Genomic DNA, 24,585 nt, shown 5'->3' on the forward strand with positions numbered 1-24,585 from the left:
TTTCTTCTCTTTTGAAATTTGTGGTATTCAGTTGCACAAAGTTCCCTCTCGTTCTCCAGCAGTTCAAGCTTCTTAGTAAGTTTTAGACAAAGGATTTTTTTTTCTTTCCAAAAAAGTAATTTTGGGCGATGAAAATTCCAATTGATGATGAGTCATTAAAGTCAACTTGGGTGGCTTTGCTTAGGAGTGGAATTAATCTTGTGGTATTCTCGTGGTCTTAGTGCTAAGGCTAAACGGGCTTTTTTAAAGAAGTTTAGTGGAGAGTCCTTGGAAAGGTTTCTTATTATTTTCTCTGCATGAAGAGTTGCTGGCGAGTTCTTGGTGGGACTTGATTTTATCAATGAAGTCTCTTTGGAAAGGCCTTTCATTTATTAGGTTCCATGCATGAAGAGTGATCAGTTCAAACTATTTAATGTGTTGTCGATGAGGTTCTTGGGAGTTGAAGCAATTAATTCTATTTTGTTAGAATTGACCGTGGTTGTTAAGAGTCATTTGCTGATGAGCCTTTGCCTTTTATTTTTTTGGTTGAAGGAGACAACACTTTTCATTGATATAATGAAAAGAGACTAATGTTCAAAATACAATGTCACATGAAACAAGAAACAACAAGTACAAGATAATTAAATACCTAGACTGAGAAAATAAAAGCACTCCAATTACGACAAATATCTTGAATAGAAAAGTTTGAGCATCAATCTCTTTTCATTTTTCAATGAATATTTTCGTATCTTGTTAGAAAAAAATGTATATAAATAGGAGTTTTTTGATGCGACAGGCATTGATACGATGGAGATTTCTAATATTTTTTGATTATTTAGACTAAAGATCATAAGGTGATTAAAAAAAAAAGAATTTCCGCTTCAAAAAAAAAAAAACATGGCTGGTTTCAAAAATGCTAAAATAGGCCAAGTTATTTACACATATAGCAAAACCTAAAAAGAAGCCCAAAAAGAATTTAAAATATGCCAAGAACTCCTCCCGCCCTAGTGAATAGTCTAAAAAACCACAACTCTTCTGAAAGCCAATCTTTCGCATGACCATACTCGACCCGGAAGACACGCGTGCCCAACCTTCTTCTCGGAGCTTCCAAAGACGTCACTGCTGCAAGTGGATGGACCGAGGCAGCCAGTGTAGAATTCGATCTTCATTGATGGATCTTTTCACTTTGAAACAAGCTTCTCAATATGAGATTTGTTGAGGTTGAAATAGGCAGTGAGTGATGAGTGAGATTGAGAAGAAACAGAAGAAGAACTAGTCATGCTGGAAGTTTCATCGTTGATGACGAGAGGAATGGTGATGAGCGTCGGAAGATTGTCGAGTTTTATTTTGCGAAAGCATGGAGAACTTGATGGATAGATGCCGGAGGATGATTTGGTGGTGACCTCTATCAGTGTCCATCACTGAAAGATAGTAATAGAAAACTATGAGTGTCTATCATACACTGACAGAGGTCTATCAGTATTTCTTTCTTTTCCTTCTTCTCCTTCTTTTCTTCTTTTTCCTCACCATCGTCTCCTCCTCCTCCTCCTTCATGGGCTTCTAGTAGAAGGTGATGTCTGGTGGGTCATAGGCCAATGAGGGATGTTGGTTTTGGGAATTTTGTGAAAAGGAGGTAGAATCTGAGGGAGGGCAAATGGTGTTGAATTTGGAGTTCAAGGAGTCGAAATTAGAGGGGGAAGGAGTAAGGAAGGAGGAAAGGATTCAGAGGAGAAGAAGGGCGAGGAATGAGCCGTCGAGGAAGCAGAAAGTGTCAACGAGGCAGGCAAAAGCCTTGTGGCAATGAGAAGGGCAAAATTGGAATTTTTAAAAATTTAAATGATTTTTCTTTATTTGAAATAGATTTACTGAATTTGCCATTTATGTATTTTGCTCTATGTTGCTATACAAGAAAAGCTAAAACAATTCAAACTAATCTAATTAACCCCTAAATTCTTGGGTGTTAAAAGAAAAAACCTAAACCTTAGGGATCGAGAAACATACTGGGAATGACATAATAAAGCTTTCTTGAAAAGTTATTTACAAAAATGTCCCTACTTTGATGCTCCTTTCAACATTATTCTTCTATTTTCTTGCCCTGTTCATTTTCAGGTTGGCTATCTTTCAGCTTCTATAAGATCAGTAGCTGATGCAAGAGTTGGAGACACCATTACTCACTATGGCAGAAAGGCCAAAGACTCCCTACCTGGATATGAGGAGGCCACTCCAATGGTATTCTGTGGCCTTTTTCCGGTTGATGCAGACCAGTATTGATCCACTGCTTATTCTCATTTATTTTCTATGTTCTAAAATTTACAAAGTAATGGTCTGCTTGTTTTCTTCTTAACCTAAATTTTTGAGTTCTTTTTTAGGTTCCCAGAGTTACGTGATGCCCTTGAAAAGCTACAACTTAATGATGCTGCGTTGAAGGTTATTGAACCATTGATTTTATTTTGTGTTTCGGTTTTAAGTCCATTCTATATATTGATTAAATTTTTCAATAATTTGATTTTATTGAGTTGAAGACAAAGATTTTATCCTATCACAACCTTCTTAACATGATTACATCATAGAGAAGAGGTAGAAATTGGAAAACATGTACACGTGAGGATTGGCTAGTTAATATTCTTGTGTCATATGAACTTTTTAGCATGTAGTTTGAGAATCAGTTTTTTTATAGCATTCTTTCTGTAGAACTATAATAATTTAGGAATAGATACAAATCGTTTGAGTTGTAGTGTTGATGGAAAATCAGTTTCTTTTTCTTCTTTATTTTCTTCCCAATTTCAACTGCTTCAAAAGAAAAAAAAGAGGTTAGATGCGTCGTTTTGTAAGGCATATTGATGCATTTTTCTAAAAATGCAAACTCAATTTTGGACATAATGTTGTTAAAGTTTCCTATTTATTTTTTTAATTGTAACAACTTTCATTAAGTAAAAGTGTAAGAATATGATGGCATACAAAAAACCAAAGCCCACAAAAAAATGTATCCAATAAAAAGAAGGGGCTCCAACTATATAAAATAAAACGTATATAATAATTAGAAAAGTTCTTCGAAATTGAAACCCAGAGGGAAACGTGTAATCTAACAAGGGATCAAACATTACTAGGGTGCCTTTCCAGCCGTTTAAATGCTTTGTTATTTCTTTCTTCCCAAAGATCCCGCAGAATAGCACGTGCCCCAAGCCAAAAAAACTGGTCATTCTCATAAAACGGCAGCCGGAGGAGGAACTCCCATCATGTCATATGTTTCCATGTGGTGAGTCAGTGAGAAACCAAATGTCTGAAAGAAGTCACTCAAACAGCTCTTGCGAACTCAAATCTTCAAAGAACATGGTCCAAGTCTTCTTTTGCCTTTCGACCCAGAACACAACAGAATGAACCAATTAATAAGAGTATCTTCCTCGCAAACCGATCCAAAGTGTTAACTTTTCCATTTAGAACATATCAGGTAAAGAATTAACTTTCATCAAACTCTTAATCGTCCAAAGAGAAAAAGAATTGACTCACCTAAAGGAGAAGGATAAAAAAGGCTACAAAATAAAGAGTTACACTCCACACCCTTACATCCTTTCTCTCGTGTCTAAAGATAAACCCTATAAACAAGGCCAAATGAGAGGCCATTTCCCTCACTTCTCTATTCGATGAAGAGTGACGAAAACCAAACGAAAGGATAAGGAGCTCCCCAACCAAGTGAAAATTCAGACACCAATCAATTTTGAAGGAAGACAAATGGAAAGAGGCACTGGAACGACGAGTCAAGGGGTCTATTCCCAATCCATTGATCTTCTCAAAAGTATCTTTCCTCTCCCCCACCATATTGTGGACCAAATGAGAGAAAGAAGGGAATCGCTTAAAAGTATCCTGCCATTAGTTCTGGTATATGCCTTTAACCCCATGTGACAACTATTCGAAAGGACGGGGTACATACTTATTAGCAATGGTCCAATATCGAAAAGAATTAAACTCAAGGGGGAACCGCCACAATCGTTTTCCTAACAAAGCCGTACGGAACTTGAAATTCCCCGTCCCTAACCCCTCAAGGCAATGGGCTTCTCAATGATCTCCCACCTAACCAAGTGTAACCCTTTTCCTTCTTCCTCCCCTAACCAATTCCCTATGTCATGTTTATGAATAGTGCCACATACAAATGATCTAAACCCACCAACATACATGCATAATAAACCCTTTCCTACAATTTGACATAAGATGCCATAGAAATCCCTAAACCCCTTTATGGCCTACTTGTTTCTTGTGCATGTTCCACTCATACATTCGACAAGTGTGAAAGTGTGTTGTAAGTTGGTTGATCTTATGAAAAAAATAGTATTTTCTCTGCATGTACATTGGTTACATGTAGAAACTTATAAAATATATGTGAAGTTTTAAAGTTGACATCTTATTTGAGTGTTGAAAGTTCAAGAAAATGTGTGTAATTGAATGGTTAACAAAAAAAAAAGTTAAGCAATAAAAAATAGGCGGCAAAAAGTAGATTTTTTTAGGTTATAAAAAAATGCACCAGATATCCTTACTTAAAAACTCAACTCTGCACCCTTAAAACAAACTTAAGGAATTTTCCTTTCGTTTTTATCTTTACTTTTTTTTTTTTCCATTTATGTTTCTTCTTACTTTTTGTTAAATATATGTGCGCATATTTCATGGTATGTCAAATTATGCATACATTTATTTTTATAAAAAGAGTAAATAAAGAATAGCGTGTCCCCAATGTGTCGTGTCCTACTTTTTTATAAATTCACGTGTCGCCGTGTTGGCATTGTGTCGTATTCGTGTCGCATGTTGGTGTCCGTGCTTCTTAATTTCTCCCTACATCATTGCGTTATATTGTAGAAAATTATGTTGTGATCTTTGACGTTGCATGTTTGCATCCTCTTCTTTTGCCGTTCATTTTGCTATAATTTTCCACTACCCATCCTCATACTATTTTAATCATTTATGTCCAGACCATTTTCTATTGTTGCAATCTGATTGATTACAACAATATATGATATGAATTTAATTGTTTTGGCACTTCAACTTCATACAGTTTGAGCCTGAAACATCAAGTGCAATGGGTTTTGGCTTCAGATGTGGTTTTCTGGGTCTTCTCCACATGGAAATCGTCCAGGTTCTTTTCCTTCTATCTTTTCATTACGAGACTTGTCTGCCTTCCTTCCAGCATTTGAAACTAACGTTAAAAGAAATTTTTTCTTACAAATGCCTCTGTTATACAGGAAAGACTTGAAAGGGAATACAACCTGAGCCTGATAACAACTGCTCCAAGCGTTGTATATAGAGTTAACTGTGTAAACGGTGATACTGTAATTTCTCCTCTATCCTAAGGCTTATATTTCATTATCTTACGGTAGTTGGAAGAATGAAAATAGTATGTACGTACTACTTGCTGTAGTTGTGAATCTAGAGCCACATGTGATTTAGATAGTTCTCTGTAGGTGCTCAAAAAACGATTACCCACAAAATTTGATTTGCAAAACCAAAATCTTCGATTGAGTTGCATTATAAGCTTGTTTCTTTAGTTGTTTTTGGTAACTTTTGAGCCTTAGTCTTTTCATTTCAGCAATAAACAGTTTCATTGCTTGTTAAAAGAAAAATAAGTTGAACCAGAATAGGTTTATTTAGATCATGAATTCTGAAGCTAGGTAGGGTGAGTCAATCCAAATCTAAATAATTAAAAAAAACCAATTTTTTTCAATGAATTAATCATTTCTACCAAACATTGAACATCATATTCACACGGTAGTTTTTCATTCATATAAGTGCCTTAATAATTAATAGTCTGTATACATGTCGAGAATTAAAAATATAGAAGGTTGTTAGTTCTTGGAATAAGAATAACAATGTGGTGACGTGATGAATAATTCTGGTATTTTTATAATAGAAAGTTCTCTCCTCTCTCCACCTCCCTCACCAAACTTCCCATAAGTGTCCATCCGCCATGACCACCACCATGCCCCCACCACCCCCCTCCTACCCCACTCGTTCTATCCATATTGACCGGAAGCTTTTCACCCTACAACTCAATGACACTAGCAATGGCAATTCTGTGAGAATAACTGAAAAAGGCCGATCATCGACATAGTCCCTTAACCTCCCTTGGAAAGCTCTCCATTGGCTTTCCTCCTCTTTTCACTCCCTTCAGCATGATCCCTGCAACTACAAATTTTTTAAAAAGTTCACTGACGACGACACCCTCTGGTTAGAGAAATTACACAACAAGAATTGATATTATGCCAAACTTACTCACCTTTACCACACGGGGTGCCAGACGAAGATCTTCATCCCTTCGGAGGAACAAAAACAAGGCTGGTTTTCTTTCTACTCTCTACTATTTGATTATATGGTCGGTCCACCCTAACCTCCCACCCAAGCTTTCAGTACCACGATTGTTGTGCAGCCAAGACCTACAAACCCCATCAAGCCTCATGAGATGGCTAAGCCAAACCCCCCTCCCTTGAATCCCATCCCCCCGGTTACTGTCCACCTTTATGAAGCCCTCCCTTGCCTTCATCTTGAATGGAATTCAATGGTGGTGGTGCAGTGCTACCTTCCTTATGATTCTTGGCTGGAAATTTATGATACAGTCCAATCATCTCTCTCATCCTGCTGTACGATCAATCCACTGCTTGATGACAAAGCTTTTCTCCACATTTATAATCCAAAAATATCAGAATCTCCACGGTAGCATAATGACTGGTTCCTATTTGGGAAGTTCTGGCTGAAATTCTTGGACGCCACAAACTCTTTCTCCTATCAATGATAGCTCACCGCCTCATTCGGGGGATGGATTGACATTTTCGATCTCCCACCAATTCTCTGGAATGACAAAATTTTCAAGTTCATTGGCGATCAATGTGGTGGTTTCATTTGTTCTTGAAGCCAAACCGATAGAGGTATAAATCTCTGGGGTGCTCGCTTAAAAATCCGGTCGAATTCTATAGTATTCAATCCCTTGCAGCTGATATTACCTCGAGAGCTTACCGGATTGGAATTTATGGTGAATATTCGTGGGATAGTCGCAGGCCAAAGCACACCCCTTTCAGATTCCTGTTGCCGACGTCAGACGCCTAAGGCATCATTTTTCATAGATTCGCCACCGGCCATAACCTTCCCTTTTCCGACTCCCCCTTGTCGACGACGACAAATCAGGGCAACATTAATGTGGCTACGGATTTTCAGCCTCCCCCCCATTGACAAAGGAAAGTCCCCAATTAATTCCTTGCTGGTCAAGGCTGACTTGCCTAATTTACAATAGCTGCCAATTCCTACCGACTTTCTTTTTATTGTTGCAAACCAAATGCCTAAGGCACCGTCTCCCCATCCAACGACCTCGTTGACCTGCCCCATAACTATCCCCAACTCCACCAAATCTCCTTCCCCCTCCTTTACCCAACCCTCTTTAGCGATGGTTACGTTCAATGAAGGCCCATCTAACCTTATCGAAGGCACCACACATTTTACCACTCCGAAAAACCCAACCCACAATAATTTTGACTCGGAGGCCTATCTTACCAGCCCATTATCCCCAATGATTTTGCCCCTTACCCTTTGGATGATGCTGTGTTTGGCGACAACCCTGACGAATCCAGCCATCCGATTAGCATCCTCCCCTCTGTCCCAGACGATTTGACCAGCCCTACCCAAAATCCCTTCCTTCCGATCCCACCTTCACAGCTCCACGACCATGGAAATCCATCACTGGCTGCTCATTGTCCCCTTAGTTTGCGTGACATGGCCTGTATCCTCTCGGAACATGGCTTGTGTGTTATGGCTATTCCCTCCCTCCCTCCTCCAAAGGCTAAGAAATCCGGCACTAGTAAGCAAAACAAATATAGGCGAGAATTACAAAACTTACATTCCTTCATTTGTTATGATAAAACAACACCACTAGCTGTCAGGGAGGGTGACGATTATGGCCAGTGGAATTCCTATCTTGGAATGTACGTGGTTTGAATTCTTGGAAGAAACGTGCCCTTGTTAAAAGGACACAACCTGGGCATTGTCCTTTAGGAAACCAAATTGCTTGTTATCGACTCTCTTATGGTTAAATCTATTTGGAGCTCCTTTTTTATTGGATGGACGATGCTTGATGCAATTGGTACCTCAGGTGGTATTCACATTTTATGGCGTGCTCTGGACTTTACTGTTAATGATGTTATCCAGGGACTCTTTACTCTTTCTGTTCAGGTTACTATGGCAGATGGTTTTTCTTTCTGGCTTTTGACTATATATGGTCCATCAGATGGCTTGTATCACCCTGATTTTTGGCAGGAACTTGATGATTTGGTTGGGTTGGGTGGTGATAGTTGGCTTATTGGAGGCGACTTTAATGTAACACAATGGTCATGGGAGAAATCGCACGAACATACGATCACCAACAATATGAGACTCTTTAATTACTGGATATCTAATTATCAATTGAGGGATATTCCTTTGTGTAATGGCAGTTTTACTTGGTCTAGCTCCGAACCTATTTAGTATGCTTCTCCGACTGATCGTTTCTTGATTATTGATTTATGTATTGCTAAGTTTGGGACTCTTAAGGTGAATTGTTTAGATCGGGTTACCTCTGATCACTTTCTCTTGGCTCTGACTGTCGGCAATATTGATTGGGGCCCGTGCCATTTCGTTTTGAGAACTTTTGGCTTCATATTCCTTCTTTTCGGCCTTTTGTTGAGTCTTGGTAGGGTAATAATCTAGTTGTTTTGTGGCCTGGTCATGGCTTGATGATGAAACTGAAAGCTCTTAAATTTTTCCTCCGAAGTTGGCATCAAACTCAACGACAAGCAGCTTTTACTTTTCCGTCTCTTTATACACAACTTCTTCCCAGGTAGCAGTCGACATCCTGAGGCCTAGCAGTTCTGCTGGTCAGTGACTGTCTTAAGTAAAACATACTTTAAATCATAGTTAACATAGACATGCTATCAAAGAAACATTTATTAAATCATGATCAGGGTTTTTAAAATGGAACTGAAATTATAAGAGTTCATCATGTAAAAAAAACCTTGAAATAATTTATTAGCATCTTTCTGAAACTCCACTACTCCACTTCCTTGAAATAAGAGTACATCATGTAAAAAAACTTGAAATAATTAACTAAGCAAAATCTTCATACTTGGGTTTGTATGAAGAGTTTGCTTAGTTAATTGCCACCTGGCAAGCTTATCCCTTTATTGATGTCTCTCTTCAACGCATGATCGTCTGCCGCATCCTTTGTCAGCTTAGCCCTCAACAATGGTATACAAAGTTGGTCACATAAACCCTACGTACCACTTGCTATACTTAGCCACAAGACAACACCCCCTCATTGGGCCTCTTGCCGCATCATTCAACCAACGTAGAGTGCTTGTCTGAACTCCGATTGACATGAAATTCGACGTGCTTGTATATCTTATCAATATGCATCTAACTCTAGAGCCGCTCGTCCAAAATCGCGATGGAACCCTACCTTTTGAGGTCACGGCCCGGGGCCCCATCAGGCCCCTATGGAGTTTGTCACTGACACCACTGATGACATGGTTGCTTCTCTTTCTGCTTAATGTTCAACATGGCATGCTACCCACTTATCTTGATGTGTTGGATGATGCACCGTCCTCGGTCGCATCATGACACTTCTCTTGGCCCTCTGTCTTTGCCAGATGTGTCGACACCCACGTGTTGCCGCTGCACTGTTTGCACAAGTGGGTTCACAATCTGCTATCGCAAAGTTAGATTATAACATCCTCCCCATTTAAACTGTCATCGTCCTTGATGACAAACTTGGGGGTGCAGTCCACTTTCATTCTCGTTGGATTGCAACACATGGCGCCTACTAGTTCCAACTCTTGGAACCCTCTCCTTTCTTTAGGTGTTAACTTGTTCCTACTTCACCTGAGAACCCAGCGTTCCATACTTAAACATATTTTCTTGCCCTTTTCTGGCTTACCATTAATAGACTTCTCCAACTCTCTACGCGCTAACCATGTTACAACCTGAATGCATATAGTCATAATACTTATAAAATTTTCCTTCTCTTACATTTCAGACGCATCATTCACTGTACATACTTAACTACTTTTTCTATTGACGTTAATACACATCTTAACTCATAATCAAGAAGACTTAAATTTAATTAACTAGCAAAACAAGTTTATGGGTTTACATTAACCTTCCCGAGGATGATTTGGACTAGATGGTGAATTCATTTGGATGCAAAAGAGGCCATTGGCGCACGACTTATCTTGGTCTCCCATCGGGAGACAACTCCAATTCTATGAGGTTTTGGCACCATGTTGAGAGAATTCAATAGAAGCTCCATAACTGGAAGCGTGCGTATGTGTCTAAGGGCGGAAGGCATACTCTCATCCAGGCCACCCTTTCAAGCTTGCCTACATACTACCTCTCTCTTTTCCGTGCCCCTACTGATGTTATTCATAGATTGGAGAAACTGATTCGTGACTTTCTTTGGGAGAGCTCCAGTGGTGAGGATGGCATGCATAATGTGAATTAGGCAACCACTCAACGTCCTAAACTTTTGGACGACCTTGGTATAGGTAACTTTCGATGTTGTAATTTTGCTCTTCTGGCCAAATGGATTTGGTGGTTTTTACATGAACCTAATGCATTGTGGAGGGAACTTATTGTGGCTAAATGTTGCTCTCCTTCATGTATATGGCCATCTATTACTCGTACTTCGGCCAAATCCTCGTGGAGGTTTATTTGTTAGATTGTTGATTTGGTTGCATCTCGCACTCAGTGCTCTCTTGGCACGAACTCTACTATTTCCTTTTGGCAAGGCCATTGGCTTAGTTGTTGTGTTCTCTATGAGATTTTCCCTCGTTTGTTTCGGCTTACTAGGTCTCTCGATATTACGGTGGTTGAGGTGTGGCTTGTGAATTCTGAGGCTTGGAACCTACGTCTTCGCCGTAATCTTTGTGATTCTAAAATCCATGAATGGGTTTCGTTATCTATATTACTGTCTACTGTCAGATTTTGTGCTGTGCCTGATTCATAAAGATGGTTAATTGGCCCATCTTCTTCGTTTTTCGTGAAATCTCTCATTGATGACTTAATGGTTTTTTCTGAGCCTCTTGTGAGGGATTTATACTCTGTCATCTAGTGAGATCATTACCCTAAGAAAATTAAAATTTTCTTTTGGGAGCTTAGTCATAGTGCCATCAATACTGCAGATCATCTCCAACGTTGCATGCCTTATATGTGTCTTTCTCCTTCTTGGTGTGTTATGTACAACGTTCAGGCTAAGTCCCCTACTCATCTGTTTATACATTGTTCCGTTGCCTCCCGCTTCTGGAACGATATTTTGGACGCCTTTGGGTGGTCAATCGTTTGTTCCCATAATATTTTGGACATTCTTGACTCCCTTTTGGTGGGACACCCTTTTACTGGCACAAAGAAGATGGCTTGGCTGACTATTCTGCGTGCTTTTTTCTGGACCTTATGGGGTGAACGTGACAAGCGTCTCTTTAGGAACTCCATCTCATCTTTTGATTCTTTTATCGATCTTGTTTTGTCTACCGCTTTTTATTGGTGCAAATTTGGGCACCCTTTTAAGAACTTCACTCTTTCTCATATAGTTTCCCTTTGGAAATCTTTTTGTAACCACCTATAGGTGTTTGGGGTTTCCCCATATTTCATTTTTTCAATGAAATCTTTCTTCTTTAAACAAAAACGAATAACAATGTGGTTATATTAGAGACTACAAAATAAGTGCTCCAGGAGTAAACGGAAAGGTTGGAAAAATTAGTCGACTAAAATAAAGATGGTCAATATCTCTAACACTCCCCCTCAAATTGTGTGGTATACATTGGTTAACTAAAACTTTTAACCATGGGCAGTGGTATACATTATTTTCCCTTCTACTTTTTCTTTGATAGCTTCTGTGTACCTTCGCATGTTTAGTGCAGAAATGATCAATTAAATGTTGAAAAAGGGGGTGGAGAGAGGACATGACAAAGATATTGAAACTTTTAATCGAATGAGGAAGGTAAGGTGTTCGCGATTTCGAAGAAGTAGCATGTGCTCCGTTCTAGGCTGGCTCGCTTGTCTTTGAGAAGGGCTCTTCCTAAGTAGGAAATTGATACTGTATACTGAAAGGCATCCATCTTTTGCGCTATCAGGTGCAAAACAAATCCATCTTTCTTTAGTAGATATGGGGATGGCTTCCTTGTTGGAGTACGCAGTGGTTCGGATAAGGACACGGTAGCTAGCTTTAATGACTTCTCTTCCAGCGCCCTAGCCAAGCTGAAACTCGAACGGACTCAATCGGAGCGGGAGCAAGAGCACCTATGCTATCGCCGGACATTCTTCTTTGTTTTATGCCATGGTCTGTATAATACCTATTTTTTATAGTCCATCATCTACATAATAGGTGTAGGCACAGAAAGAAGCAATTCTGGAAAACCAGAATCAATATATCCCAGTTCTCAATAGCCAATAGGATTTTCTTTTTAAGTGACATTGCCCGAAGCTCCTTTCACACTAGGCACACTAAGTATACTAGACTTACGATGGCACCAAAGCTTAGCCTTTTCCCGTTATGGGGGTATCGCTCTGTTTATTAATGCCAGCTATTAACCTAGCCCACAACTGAAGACGATGCGCGTACAAGATTTCCGTTCTTCCTCTTTCTATCGATGAGAAGCCACATTTGAGTACGAAGTCAAGGTATTGCAGACCCAGGTTCCCCACCACTTCTATTTAAGGTAAAACAAGACTTTTGTGCTGGATCATCGGTTCATCTGGTGAATCCTATCGTAGTTATTCAGCCATCGCACGGAGTCCTTGCTGGATGTGTTGGTCATCTCGTGTAGAACAAAACGGAGAAGGAAGAGCATTATGGTCAACACTAAGCTATAGCAGAAGTGTCAAATAGCACTGTCCCCCGTAGACGAAGATCCGCTTCCTAAGATGGCAGCCGCTTCATGCTAACTAAACTCATGACGACCTGATTACTATGAAATCCGCGAAGCTTGCTTGGCTACCTTAAGGAGCCCTTATTCCCGCCTTTCTTCGGCTCGTTCTGAAGAAACAAAGATCGAGTGGTGACCCCTCGCTAAGGCATGCGAATGGGAAAGCTTTACAGCCGTAAGATCAGGGTGCAATTGCTTCAACCATGTTGGTCATGCCCATGAATCAAGGTAGGAGTAGAAGATACGGGCCTGGATGTCCTCGTCGGGTTCCCTGTCAATGTTCTACCTCTACTGGGCTCGCGAATCTAGGGATGATGAAAAAAATGAAATCCAACCCGTGAAGAGCGTAATCGCTGAAGTGGGAGGGGCTCTTTAGGAAGGAAATAGAAGTGGAGTTCTTGTGGGTGGGTTATGAAATGAAACGTGTATATAATGCAGGAAAGGCCATACAAACGAAGCGTCTAACGCTAGTCTGCGCTAGCTGCAATGAAGAGTGAGTAGGACCCCCTACTTCTGGTTCATCCTGGTACTGTTTCGCGCTTTGGTACAGAGATATGGTCAGTAAGTAATAGCAGGAAGTGTGCAGGTGTTCCCACAAAGACGAGGACTAGTGCATGTGGTAAATTCAGCTTCTGTATCAGTCCAAACTTCAAGAGAGAGCTTTCAGGCAAAGAGAGAGGAATCCGCACAAGGTGACCATGTCGTTGTCGGTTTGAGTTCAGACCTGCTATGTGCTAAAGAAGAAGCCCTAACCTGACCCTACTTCTTCCTCAATGGTACTTCTTTAAGTTTAAGACAGCGCCAGTCGCTAATGATTTGGCATTCCAACTGAAAGGATTAATCCCAACCTTCTAGATCTCCTCCCTACTTACTACCAACCTAAAAGACTTGGGATTTGGGGCGAAATGAGTTTTAGTTAAAGAGTACATTAAGATGAAGACAAATGAGTTTTAGTTAAAGAGTACATTAATTTTTATTATTTACTAACCTTTTTTTTTGTTTACGGTGACATTTCAGCGGTGTTTGGTGACTGTTGATCTTTGCTCCACCTTTTAATTTAGAAATTAAGATTAAAAATTTTACTTCTTTCTCCAATTACCAATGTAGAAATATTAATGCTCCTTCCTTCTCCAATCTTTTTGTTCATTGAATGCAATTGTGCATATGTGCGATGTGTGTGCATATCTGATGATGATATAAATGATTATTTACCTTATTTGGAAGTTGAACTTTTTGTTATCTTATGCTAACGTTATGACACTTTTCATTTCTTAAGGTTGAATGCTCAAATCCATCATTACTTCCTGAACCTGGAAAAAGGAAGTCAATTGAAGAGCCATTTGTCAAGGTCATCTTCTGTGCTCGGAAGCACTTAGAATATCATCTGTTTTATCAAGTAATATAATATGTTATTTTGGCCTGATCATAGATTGAGATGCTTACACCAAAAGAGTATATTGGACCCCTGATGGAATTAGCCCAAGAAAGAAGAGGAGAGTTTCAAGAAATGAAATTTATTACAGAAATTAGAGCATCAGTCACCTATGCACTGCCACTAGCTGAAGTAAGTTTATTGTCAATATTTTTCTTTTATTATTATTTTCTTTCCTTATTTATAATGGGTCTTTATTCTATATAAGCAGACCTATATTGCACATATCAATACCGATCAATATATCTCTTGACCTCTCAAATTTAAGATTGTATTATAGAAGTGTCTCTAAGATCCTTAAAAAGTTCCAGCTGCTACCAACTGACACTGTGACCCGCACTATCACTGGAACCCTATGCACATGTTAGATGATATAATATTAAATTTACCTTCACCGATCACCCATCAGCTTAAGCTTTGGGTCAATCAGTGATTTAAGATGGTATCAGAGTAACTGCTTCATGAGGTCCTGTTTCAAACCCATGCAATGTTATTTTCTCCTCCATTAATAATTCCCACTTGTTGGGTCGTCTACATATTTCAAGCCCACAAGTGAGGGGGAGTATTAGATGATATAATATTAAATTTACCGTCACACATCAACTTAAACTTTTGGGTTAATCAGTGATTTAAGAGCATGTTACTTCCGGTCACATGTTGTCATAAATAGGTTTAGGTAAAGCCATTTTCAACGATTTTGGGGCTGTTAGCAGACTCGGGACATGGATTTGTGTTCATTAGGTATGAATGAATGGGTTTATCAGTCATATGTCGTCGTTGGAACCTTTTGCCATAGTTGTCGTCCTTAGGTACCGTTGCCATTTTTGTATGTCGTCGTTTGTCCAAACCTCTCTACCAGTTTAGTTTCTTTGAGGGTTTCTTCTGTGTGAATTTTTTATATTATTGAATAATCAGAATACATAACAACCTTTTACATAGGTGAATAAATTGACACTAATGAACTAATAAAGGGAAAATACATAAAAGGAAAATACTACAAAGGAAAATACTAAATAGTAATAACCCAAAATACTAATCAGCAATAAACTCTAATTTTCTTTAACAACCTCACTCAAACTCAAGGTGGCTCAAACTCAAGGTGGTGGTAGAATGAGGAACAACTTGAGTTTGCGAAAAAAACTTCCGAATCAAATTAGCAGATCTAGGCTAGAAACAAAACCCTCGAAGAACAAAAACAAGAACTTCTAGGTTGGAAACAGAAATCTACGAAGAATTAATGCAGATAGATAGTTTTTCTTCTCATGCAAGCAAAGGACCAAAAGAATAATTGAAGAATTAAAATATCTTTGTTGGAGGTAACTTGGTTACATGAAGAATTAAAAAACAAATTGTGGTGGCTAGAAGTAGTGTTGATAGAAAGGTTAGAGCTTTGGCACATGGAATTTGTGAAGGCATATGGATCAAAAGAATAATTGATGAATTGAAGTTTCTAAAAAAGACACCTATTCGGGTTTATTGTGGCAATAAATCTACTATTTCTATTGTTCATAATTAAGCTGCTATTTATGTTCAAAAGAATAATTGATTAATTGAAGTTTCCACAAAAGACACCTATTCAAGTTTATTGTGGCAACAAAACTGCTATATTTATTGTTCATAATCTAGTTTTACAAGATATAACAAAGCATATTGAAGTTGACAAGCCTTTTTATAAAGGAGAAGATTGATGCAGCTATAATAGGTACTTCATATCTTCGAACAACAAAGCAAGTTGTTGATGTACTAACAAAGGGACTTCCAAAGAAGTAATTTGACAAATTGGATAAAAATCTTACTATGGAAGACATTTTTTTTTTTTTTTGAAAAGGAAACGATTCTTTATATTAAGAGAATTGTGAGCTAAAGCCCAAAGTACAAGAGGATTATATAATGAGCAAAAAGCATAGACTTAAGGATCAACTAGCGCACACGGACATCTCAACTAGGTTGACACCCCTTTAGCGCCCTCATCATTTCCAAGAATAGAGAACCAAGACTAATGATGGGAAGAAGTCAAACATAAAACAAACAGCATAACAAGGCCCAAACAGTGGCCGGAAAGAGGGAGAACTATAAAGAAAATGAAATGAAAGAAAAAACAAAGCTGAAAAAACAAGAGAGAACCAAAACTAATGATGGGAAGAAGTCAAACACAAAACAAACAGCATAACAAGGCCTAAACAGTGGCTGGAAAGAGGGAGAACTATAAAGGAAATGAAATGAAAGAAGAAACAAAGCTGAAAAAACAAACTATGGAAGACATCTTTAAACCAACCTGAGGGGGAATGTTGGAATTTTTATTATTTAGGAACATTTATGTATGAATATTCATTGTGCATATTTTTTGTTTTTATTGTTATTCTCTGTCGTTACTTGTGACGAGACTTTATTTTATATAGGAAGACCTATAATCTATGTCAATACAGATCACATATTTTTTTACCCTCAAATTTTAGAGTTGTATTTGCTGGAAAAGTTGGAATAGTATTGAATAATTCCATTCTTTGTTACTTTGTAATAATACAATGTTCAATCTTAAATATACATACAATGTGCCTTTTTGTCTCTAGAAAGATATTCGATCTTCCTTTGTCCGTGAATATACATCCAACTTTGAGACCAATGAAGGAAGTTGTCTCCATTAAGTCGGATCATGGTAATTTGGATATTCAGAGTATTGCAATTGTCAGAACCTTGGCCATCAACTTGTCGTTTGACTTTGACATATTGCATATTGTAAACTTAATCAAAAAGCACTAACCAGAATAAATGCACAAGAAAGACGTACCCAAAACAAAGTTCTGATCAGCCACAACAAAAAACAATTGAAAGGGATAAAAATATAGAGTCACTATACAAACGGTCGGCAAACTGAGGGCTGGGTGGATGTGAGTGGTGGACGGTCGGAGCAAGCTGACAGACAGTGCAAACCTGTAGTTGCAGCGAATGAAACATTGTCACAAACAATCAAAAAAGTGGGTTGTGTGGTTGTGGCTCAAGAAAATGCAATAAGTCGAACGGGTCGCATGGTTACCAGAAGCTTGGTTGCTTGGTCATGCCGTTGGGTGAGTCGAAGGTGAATTGCCACCATGCAGTCGAGTTGTCAGGTGGATCTGTACCGGTCAATTACACTGGTGGCGACAGAAGGTGAAGTAGCAGCAGCCGGCTAGCGTTAGGGTTTTTTTTTTGTTTTTTAATGTTTATGTTCTATTTTGTTTGTTTGGATACCATGTTGGAAAAGTTGGAATTTTATTGAATAATTCATTTCTTTGTTATTTGCAATAGTACAATGGTCAATTTTAATTAGAAGGAATTCCTAAATCTAAAAAAGGAAAAAAAAAAAAAATCCTATCATGATATATACAATATAATTACAGAAAATAATTAAGGCATAAATAAAAAAATTGATGTAATGTTAGGCTGAGCAGTTGTTGAACTAATGTAATGTTTGTTGGTAATTATTTCCATTTGATTGCCTTATTTTATGAGCTGGTTAGCTGACAGAAGTAATTTGTTATTTGTTCAGTTTAGTTTGTTATGCTGTTTTGCTTCTGATTGCCTGTTCGTAGCCTACTTAATCTGCTGTTAGCCTGTTGAATTTCTGTAAAGCCCTATATTTCCAAGACTTATAGTAGAGTGGTAAAAAGGGAAATGAGGGGGTCTGACTGTTGTAGCGAGAGGGAGGACGTGATTCGGTAGTTTGGTAGGCAGGAATGTCATTATTTTGGGGATAGGGAGCGTGTAAGGCATTTTTGTGACAAGTTTGGTTGAAGCTTTCGGTAGGAGAGGGGTTCACGGCTGATGCAGGACATCTTGTGTCTTCTTGGGAGCTTTCTTGTATTTTTTTAAAGTTCTTGTTTAATTCTTGAACTCTTTGTTTTATTACCTAAGCAGTTACCCTTCAATAGCCAGTTATTTAGACTTGTATAACCGGTTGCTTGTTTTCCAGCCAGCTTTTATCTGATAAATAAGGCTGCTGGTTGTAGTCCAATGATTATTCACAACTCAATAAGATTTCTCTCCACTTTGTGTACATCACCAACTCTCTTGAATTATCTGGTGATGTCCCTGAACTTGCACTGTGTTTATGTTCGCTTTTGGGGTAATAATTTTGTCTCGTGGCAATACCATCCACTGGACAGTGTGTTTCTTGCTCCATCTCTGTTTTTGTGTGCGTATGTTTGTTTTTGCAGGTGATTGTTAGGGAAGAATCCCAACAATTTTCCTCTGTTTTTGTAATATTAGTTGTATGTTATATGTTTATATATAAATTATTTTTTCCTTATTGGTAGATGGTCTTTCTTCTATATTAGAAAATATTGTATTAGATTCAAACATAATTTTATTTCTTCCCAAAATTCTAGTTCGCCAAAATTGTGGCAGATTAAAGAAAAACCTATCATGTGCTTTACTATTTTGTCCACTATAGAGAAAATATACGAAAAAGCATTGTGAAAGTAATAGATGCTGATACGTGAAACTCACACTTAAGAAGAGTAACCAAATTCTAATGGATGTTGATACGTGAAGCTTACACTTAGAGCCAGAATGAACCGTATTTAAGATCCACCACCGACTTAAAACATAGAAACAACATCAAAGTAAACTTAAAGTTAAAAGACACGCTGAAAATTAAATTTAACAGCATTGAAAGAAACTTAAAAAGGAAAAGGAAAAGGAAATGATAATTAAGTATGATTTTAATTTAAAAAGAATTCGAATGTCGACATCTATAAAATTTCTACTCTCAAAGCCCAACATATGATCTCTCTATTCCTTGTTTTATTTTTGTGGTAGGTATTGATATTTATTTTCTTCCCTCTCAGATGGTAGGTGATTTCTTTGACCAACTGAAATCCAGAAGCAAAGGTTATGCAAGCATGGAATATTCTTTTATTGGGTAATGACATTAAACTTTTGTATACAGTTTTCTAAAATAGAGTGTGTTTCTTTTCTGAGAATGATGCAATCATTATCACTCGGTGCGTTTTTGCTTTGTGGAGTAAAAACTTGCAACATGAATACAAGAAGGGTAATTATTTATTTCACATGTAAGCCTTCTTGTTGGATATGTCAACATTGTCATTTATGAGGAAGAAATCTTGTTTTTGTTATATTATACATTTCTTATGTACGGCATCCTACTTAATTGAAAACAGTAAAAGGAATGAATCCATTCCTACGAACATGGGATAAGTAATTGCAACAGAAAAAGTGATGGGAAGAATAAAAGAGGGGCCCTTTTAGAGATCTGCAGCTAAGTTCTTGTATGTAATTGCATAGCTAATTATATGTTCTTTTTTCTTTTCTTTTCTTTTTTTTTTTTGGCGGGGTGGGGGATATGACTTTCAGGTACAGAGAAAGTGAATTGATAAAACTGGACATTCAGATTAATGGTGATCGAGTGGAACCATTGGCAACAATAGTGCACAACAATAAGGTAATACTTATATCAACAATACATGCTATCATGACTTTTGTTTTACAATCTTCTATGTTATCATTCGAGAAATATTTTATTATGTTAGGTTTCCAAACTCCTACAAACAGAAAAGCCCAACGTTTCCAAAGAACAGGGAAAATATTGTCCTCCCTGTAGTTATATGCATTCCCCGAGAGCCAGAATCAAACTCAACAAGAAAATCAACAGATTGTTCAACTAGAGGAAAAAAACCAAGAACTTGGAATAACTCTGCAATACAAAAGATGGGAAATCCTCAGGCATATTCGAGACAGCCTGCCTTTCTCTTCAAGCTCCTTGCCAAATTCTTCACAGAACGTTTCCAGATGTAAAACTCTTAGGTTGAGAGAGAATTAGAATACTCTATTCATTCACCAAAGATATGAATATATACAAGTGTACAAAGCATAGAAAAGGAAAATATCACAAAATATTTACAAGAATGAAAAACCCTAACAATAGAATTATAACACTCCCCCTCAAGTTAGAGCATATATGTTAATCATGTCCAACTTGTTACATAGATAATCTATACGTCTTCCATCCAATACTTTTGTGAAGATATCTCCTAATTGTTCTTCAGTCTTCACATATCCTATAGATATCAATCCTTGTTGAATTTTCTTACGTACAAAATAGCAATCAACTTCAATATGTTTAGTCCTTTCATGAAATACTGGATTAGACGCAATATGAAGTGTTGCTTGATTATCACACAATTTTGTCGGTGTGCTTGATTATCACACCACAACTTTGTCGGTGTGGTGATTTCAAATCCCAACTCAACAAACACAGATTGTGTCATTGCTCTATATTCTGATTCCGCACTTGAACGTGACACCACATTTTGCTTTTTACTCTTCCAAGAAATCAAATTACCACCAACAAAAACACAATACCCTGAGGTTGATCTTCTGTCTTCTTTAGATCCTACCCAATCGGCGTCTGAGAAACATTCAATATTAGTATGACCATAATCCTTATATAATAAGCCACGCCCAGGAGCAGCCTTCAGATATCAAAGAATCTATTCCAATGCAGCCCAATGATCAACTGTAGGGCATGACATGTACTGACTCACAATACTTACTGAATAGGCCATATCGAGTCGAGTCACTGTAAGGTAATTAAGTTTTCCCACTAACCTCCTATATCTTTCAGGATCTTTTAGCAATTCTCCATCTTTTGTGAGCTGTAAGTTGGGCATCATTGGGGAACTACATAGCTTAACCCCTAACTTTCCTGTTTTAGTCAGAAAGTCAAGTACATATTTTCTCTGTGATAATAGTATTCCTTTCTTGCTTCTTATTACCTCAATTCCTAAGAAATATTTCAACATGTCCAAATCTTTTGTATGGAATTGACTATGAAGAAAGGTCTTTAGAGACTGGATACCTAAAGCATCATCACCAGTAATCACAATATCATCCACATATACGACTAACAAGATGACACCACCCTCAGATTTCTTATAAAAAACCGAATGATCTGACGTGCTCTTCCGCATTCCAAAGCTTTCAATCACCTGACTAAATTTACCAAACCAAGCTCGTGGACTCTGTTTTAATCTATACAAGGATTTACGAAGGTGACACACCGTTCCATTCTCCCCCTGAGCAACAAACCCTGGTGGTTGCTCCATATACACCTCTTCTTGAAAATCAAAATGAAGAAATGCATTTTTAATATCAAGCTGATGTAAAGGCTAATAATTGATTGAAGCTAATGAAATAAACAACCTCACAGATGCCATTTTTGCTACAAGAGAAAAATTATCAACATAGTCAATGCCATAAGTTTGTGCGTAGCCTTTCGCTACAAGGCGCGCTTTTAATTGAGCAACAGAACCATAAGGATTGACTTTAACTGCAAACACCTATTTGCAACTAATAACCTTCTTTGCCGCAGGGAGAGAAACTAAATTTCAAGTACAATTATCATCTAAGGCAGTCATCTCCTCTACCATTGCGGCACACCAACCAGGATGAGACAAACCCTCATGAACAGTTTTAGGGATGGATACAGACTCTAAGGATGCAATGAATGAACATGTGGAAGGCGACAAATGGTTATATGAAACAAAAGAGGAAATAGGATGAGCACATGTATGTTTACCTTTATGAAAAGTAATAGGAAGATCATCACTCGTTTCAGGATCCAATGACGAAGAAGACTCTGGTACAGGGCATGGAACTGAAGGAGGTTGTCATCGAGTATAGACCTTAACGATGGGTGGAATAGTAGAGGTAGTCACAGGTAGAGATGAATCAGGAAGAGGATCGGAAGGAGACACAACTGTGTAGACAAGGAAATTATCCTCTAATTCCTTATGCTCCCCCTGACTCTTATTCGAAGAGAAACAAGTTGGAAGAGGGCATGCGATTTATTAAGAAACAAGCTGTGGAAACAACATCAACCCAAAAGGATTTTGGAACATGCATTTGAAACATCAAAACTCTGACTATCTCAAGGAGATGACGATTCTTTCGTTCTGCAACCCTATTTTGAGATGGAGTATCGACACAAGAAGATTGATGAAGAATGTCATGGGCATCTAAATAAGACTTGAGCATATGAGAGAAATATTTCTTAGCATTATCACTCCGTAGGATTTTAAGAGCACCACTAAATTGAGTTTGAATTTTAACATGGAAGTTACGAAAATGAGAAAGTAACTCAGAACGAATTTTCATTAAATATAACTACGTAACATGAGAATAGTCATCGACAAATGTAACAAAATATGTAAAACTCTCCTTTGGACTCAACAGAACATGGACCTCAAACATCATAATGGACTAATTTAAAAGGAGAATTAGCCCGTTTATTGACTTGAGGATACAAACTCAAACGATAAAATTTAGCAAACTGATATGACTCACAATCTAAAGAAGACAAATGTTAAAGTCGTGGACGAAGACTCTTCAACACAGAAATAGATGGATGACCCAAACGACAATGCTCTTGAAAGGGAGACGACACACTTGAGCATGTGATGGCTGTAGGTGTTTGTGGTTTAAAGATGTAAATACTTCCAAATTCACGTCTTTTACCAATAGTCTGCTTCGTTGTAAGATCCTGAAATAAGCAATAACCAGAAAAAAAGGAGACACAACAATGAAGATCACGAGTGAGTTTACTGACCGAAATCAAATTAAACGAGAAATGTGGAAAGTTTAAAACTGATGACAAAGAAATTGATTCAGTAAGATGGACGGTTTCTGATCCTAAAACAGGAGTGGAGGTTCCATCAGCTATAGTGACATTAGGTGAAGAGTAGATGTACAAAGGTTAGAGAATAAACTGGGGTTACCTGTCATATGGTCTGTAGCGCCAGAGTCAATGACCCATTTTGACGTGGAGGAAAGAAGGCATCCAAAAATGTTATCTGTCTCTGCGATGGCCGTAATGGGAGTAGAAGATGATGCACTCAATGACTCTTGATACTGCTGAAATTTAGCAAACTCCTCTACAGAAATCGTAATTGACTTGTCAAGATTATCAGGAGTAGAGGCGACATGTGCAGAGGGTAATGGCATCCTCTGACCCTTATTCATCAATCTTCTGCATTCACGCTTCATATGGCCAGGTTTATGACAATAATAGCAAAGAACACCTCCTTGATTTGATCTTTGGTTCTTGGGGTGACCTTTGGTGCTATTTGATTCAACCACTTTATTACCTCTATAATCATTTGTGCGCCCAATCAAAGCACTACTAGAATCAGATGACGTGACTGCTTGTGTCTTCTCGGTACGAAGTATTCGAGTGTAAGCTTCTTCCAACGATGAGATATTTGAGCTTGACAACACTTGATCTTTGGCCATTTCATATTTAGGTGCAAGACCTACTAAAAAGCTCATGATAAACAACTTTTCACGTTGAGCCATTAGAACTTTTAGATCCGTGCTGATTGGTATCAAGGCATTGAATTCCGCACATGTACTTTTAACCTCCATAAAGTAGCTTGTAAGAGATTTTTCTCCTTGATTAGGTTGATATAGAGTCTTACAAACATCAAACACTCTATTAATATTCTCTTTCCTTGAATAAAGGAAATCCAAATATTCCAATAGTTCCTTGACTGATTCGCAGTGATTTACTAGTTCAACGATTTCACGGTCAATAGAATTCTTGATTTGTAGAAGCATTCTTGAATCGTCTCGCCACCAAATCTTTTTATTAGCATCAATCAGTGGCTTTTTTGTAATGTGATCATCCATCTCCATGCTTCTAATAAAGTGACGAACATTTGATCTCCATGAATAGTAGTTGGATCCATTCAACTTGTGTTTAGTTACTTTTGACACCATAGGAACAATCTCAGACATGACTACTGGTTTCTTATCAGCCATTACCTCAAAAAGTAGACATCGGACAGCAAGAATCAAACCCTAATTTACTGAAGAGATGTCTTTACAAGCCGTGAGTATATCTATATATCCCAAACAAACACACCACCCATAAGAGTCAACAGAAACTAGGAAACCCACACAAGACGAACCAAAATAAATGGCGCACGCGCCTACACGCGTCGGCACGTGGACCGACGACACAATGAACAAGTGGCGTGTGAGCCCCACGCACTGGTCAGATGGAGTCCGGACTTTGGGGTTTAGTAGATCGGCGGCTGGGCTCCTCGATGGAATGGGCGGTGGCGAGAAACTAGCTTTTTTTTCCCCCGCGGTGGATAACGATGGCGAACGAACCAAAGACGGTGACTGTGAGCAAAAGTGTAAACTCACCTCTCCACATAACCCTAAACGTATCACAAAGGGATTCTAAATTCTCAA

The 24,585-nt window shown here is 38.2% G+C and overlaps 1 protein-coding gene across 1 annotated transcript in view; it reads left to right on the forward strand.

The window, feature by feature from the left end:
* LOC120079330 (translation factor GUF1 homolog, chloroplastic) overlaps positions 1–24,585 on the forward strand; it is a 78,970-nt gene that overhangs the window by 50,645 nt on the left and 3,740 nt on the right. Inside the window, exons 11-18 of the mRNA XM_039033491.1 lie at positions 2,089–2,243; positions 2,349–2,406; positions 5,021–5,101; positions 5,208–5,294; positions 14,176–14,247; positions 14,329–14,463; positions 19,158–19,231; positions 19,684–19,771. Of these exons, the coding sequence (XP_038889419.1) occupies positions 2,089–2,243; positions 2,349–2,406; positions 5,021–5,101; positions 5,208–5,294; positions 14,176–14,247; positions 14,329–14,463; positions 19,158–19,231; positions 19,684–19,771 (750 nt within the window). The remainder of the gene's footprint in view (positions 1–2,088; positions 2,244–2,348; positions 2,407–5,020; positions 5,102–5,207; positions 5,295–14,175; positions 14,248–14,328; positions 14,464–19,157; positions 19,232–19,683; positions 19,772–24,585) is intronic.

The sequence above is a fragment of the Benincasa hispida genome, chromosome 6, assembly GCF_009727055.1.
Source record: "Benincasa hispida cultivar B227 chromosome 6, ASM972705v1, whole genome shotgun sequence".
NCBI classification, from domain to species: Eukaryota; Viridiplantae; Streptophyta; class Magnoliopsida; order Cucurbitales; family Cucurbitaceae; genus Benincasa; species Benincasa hispida.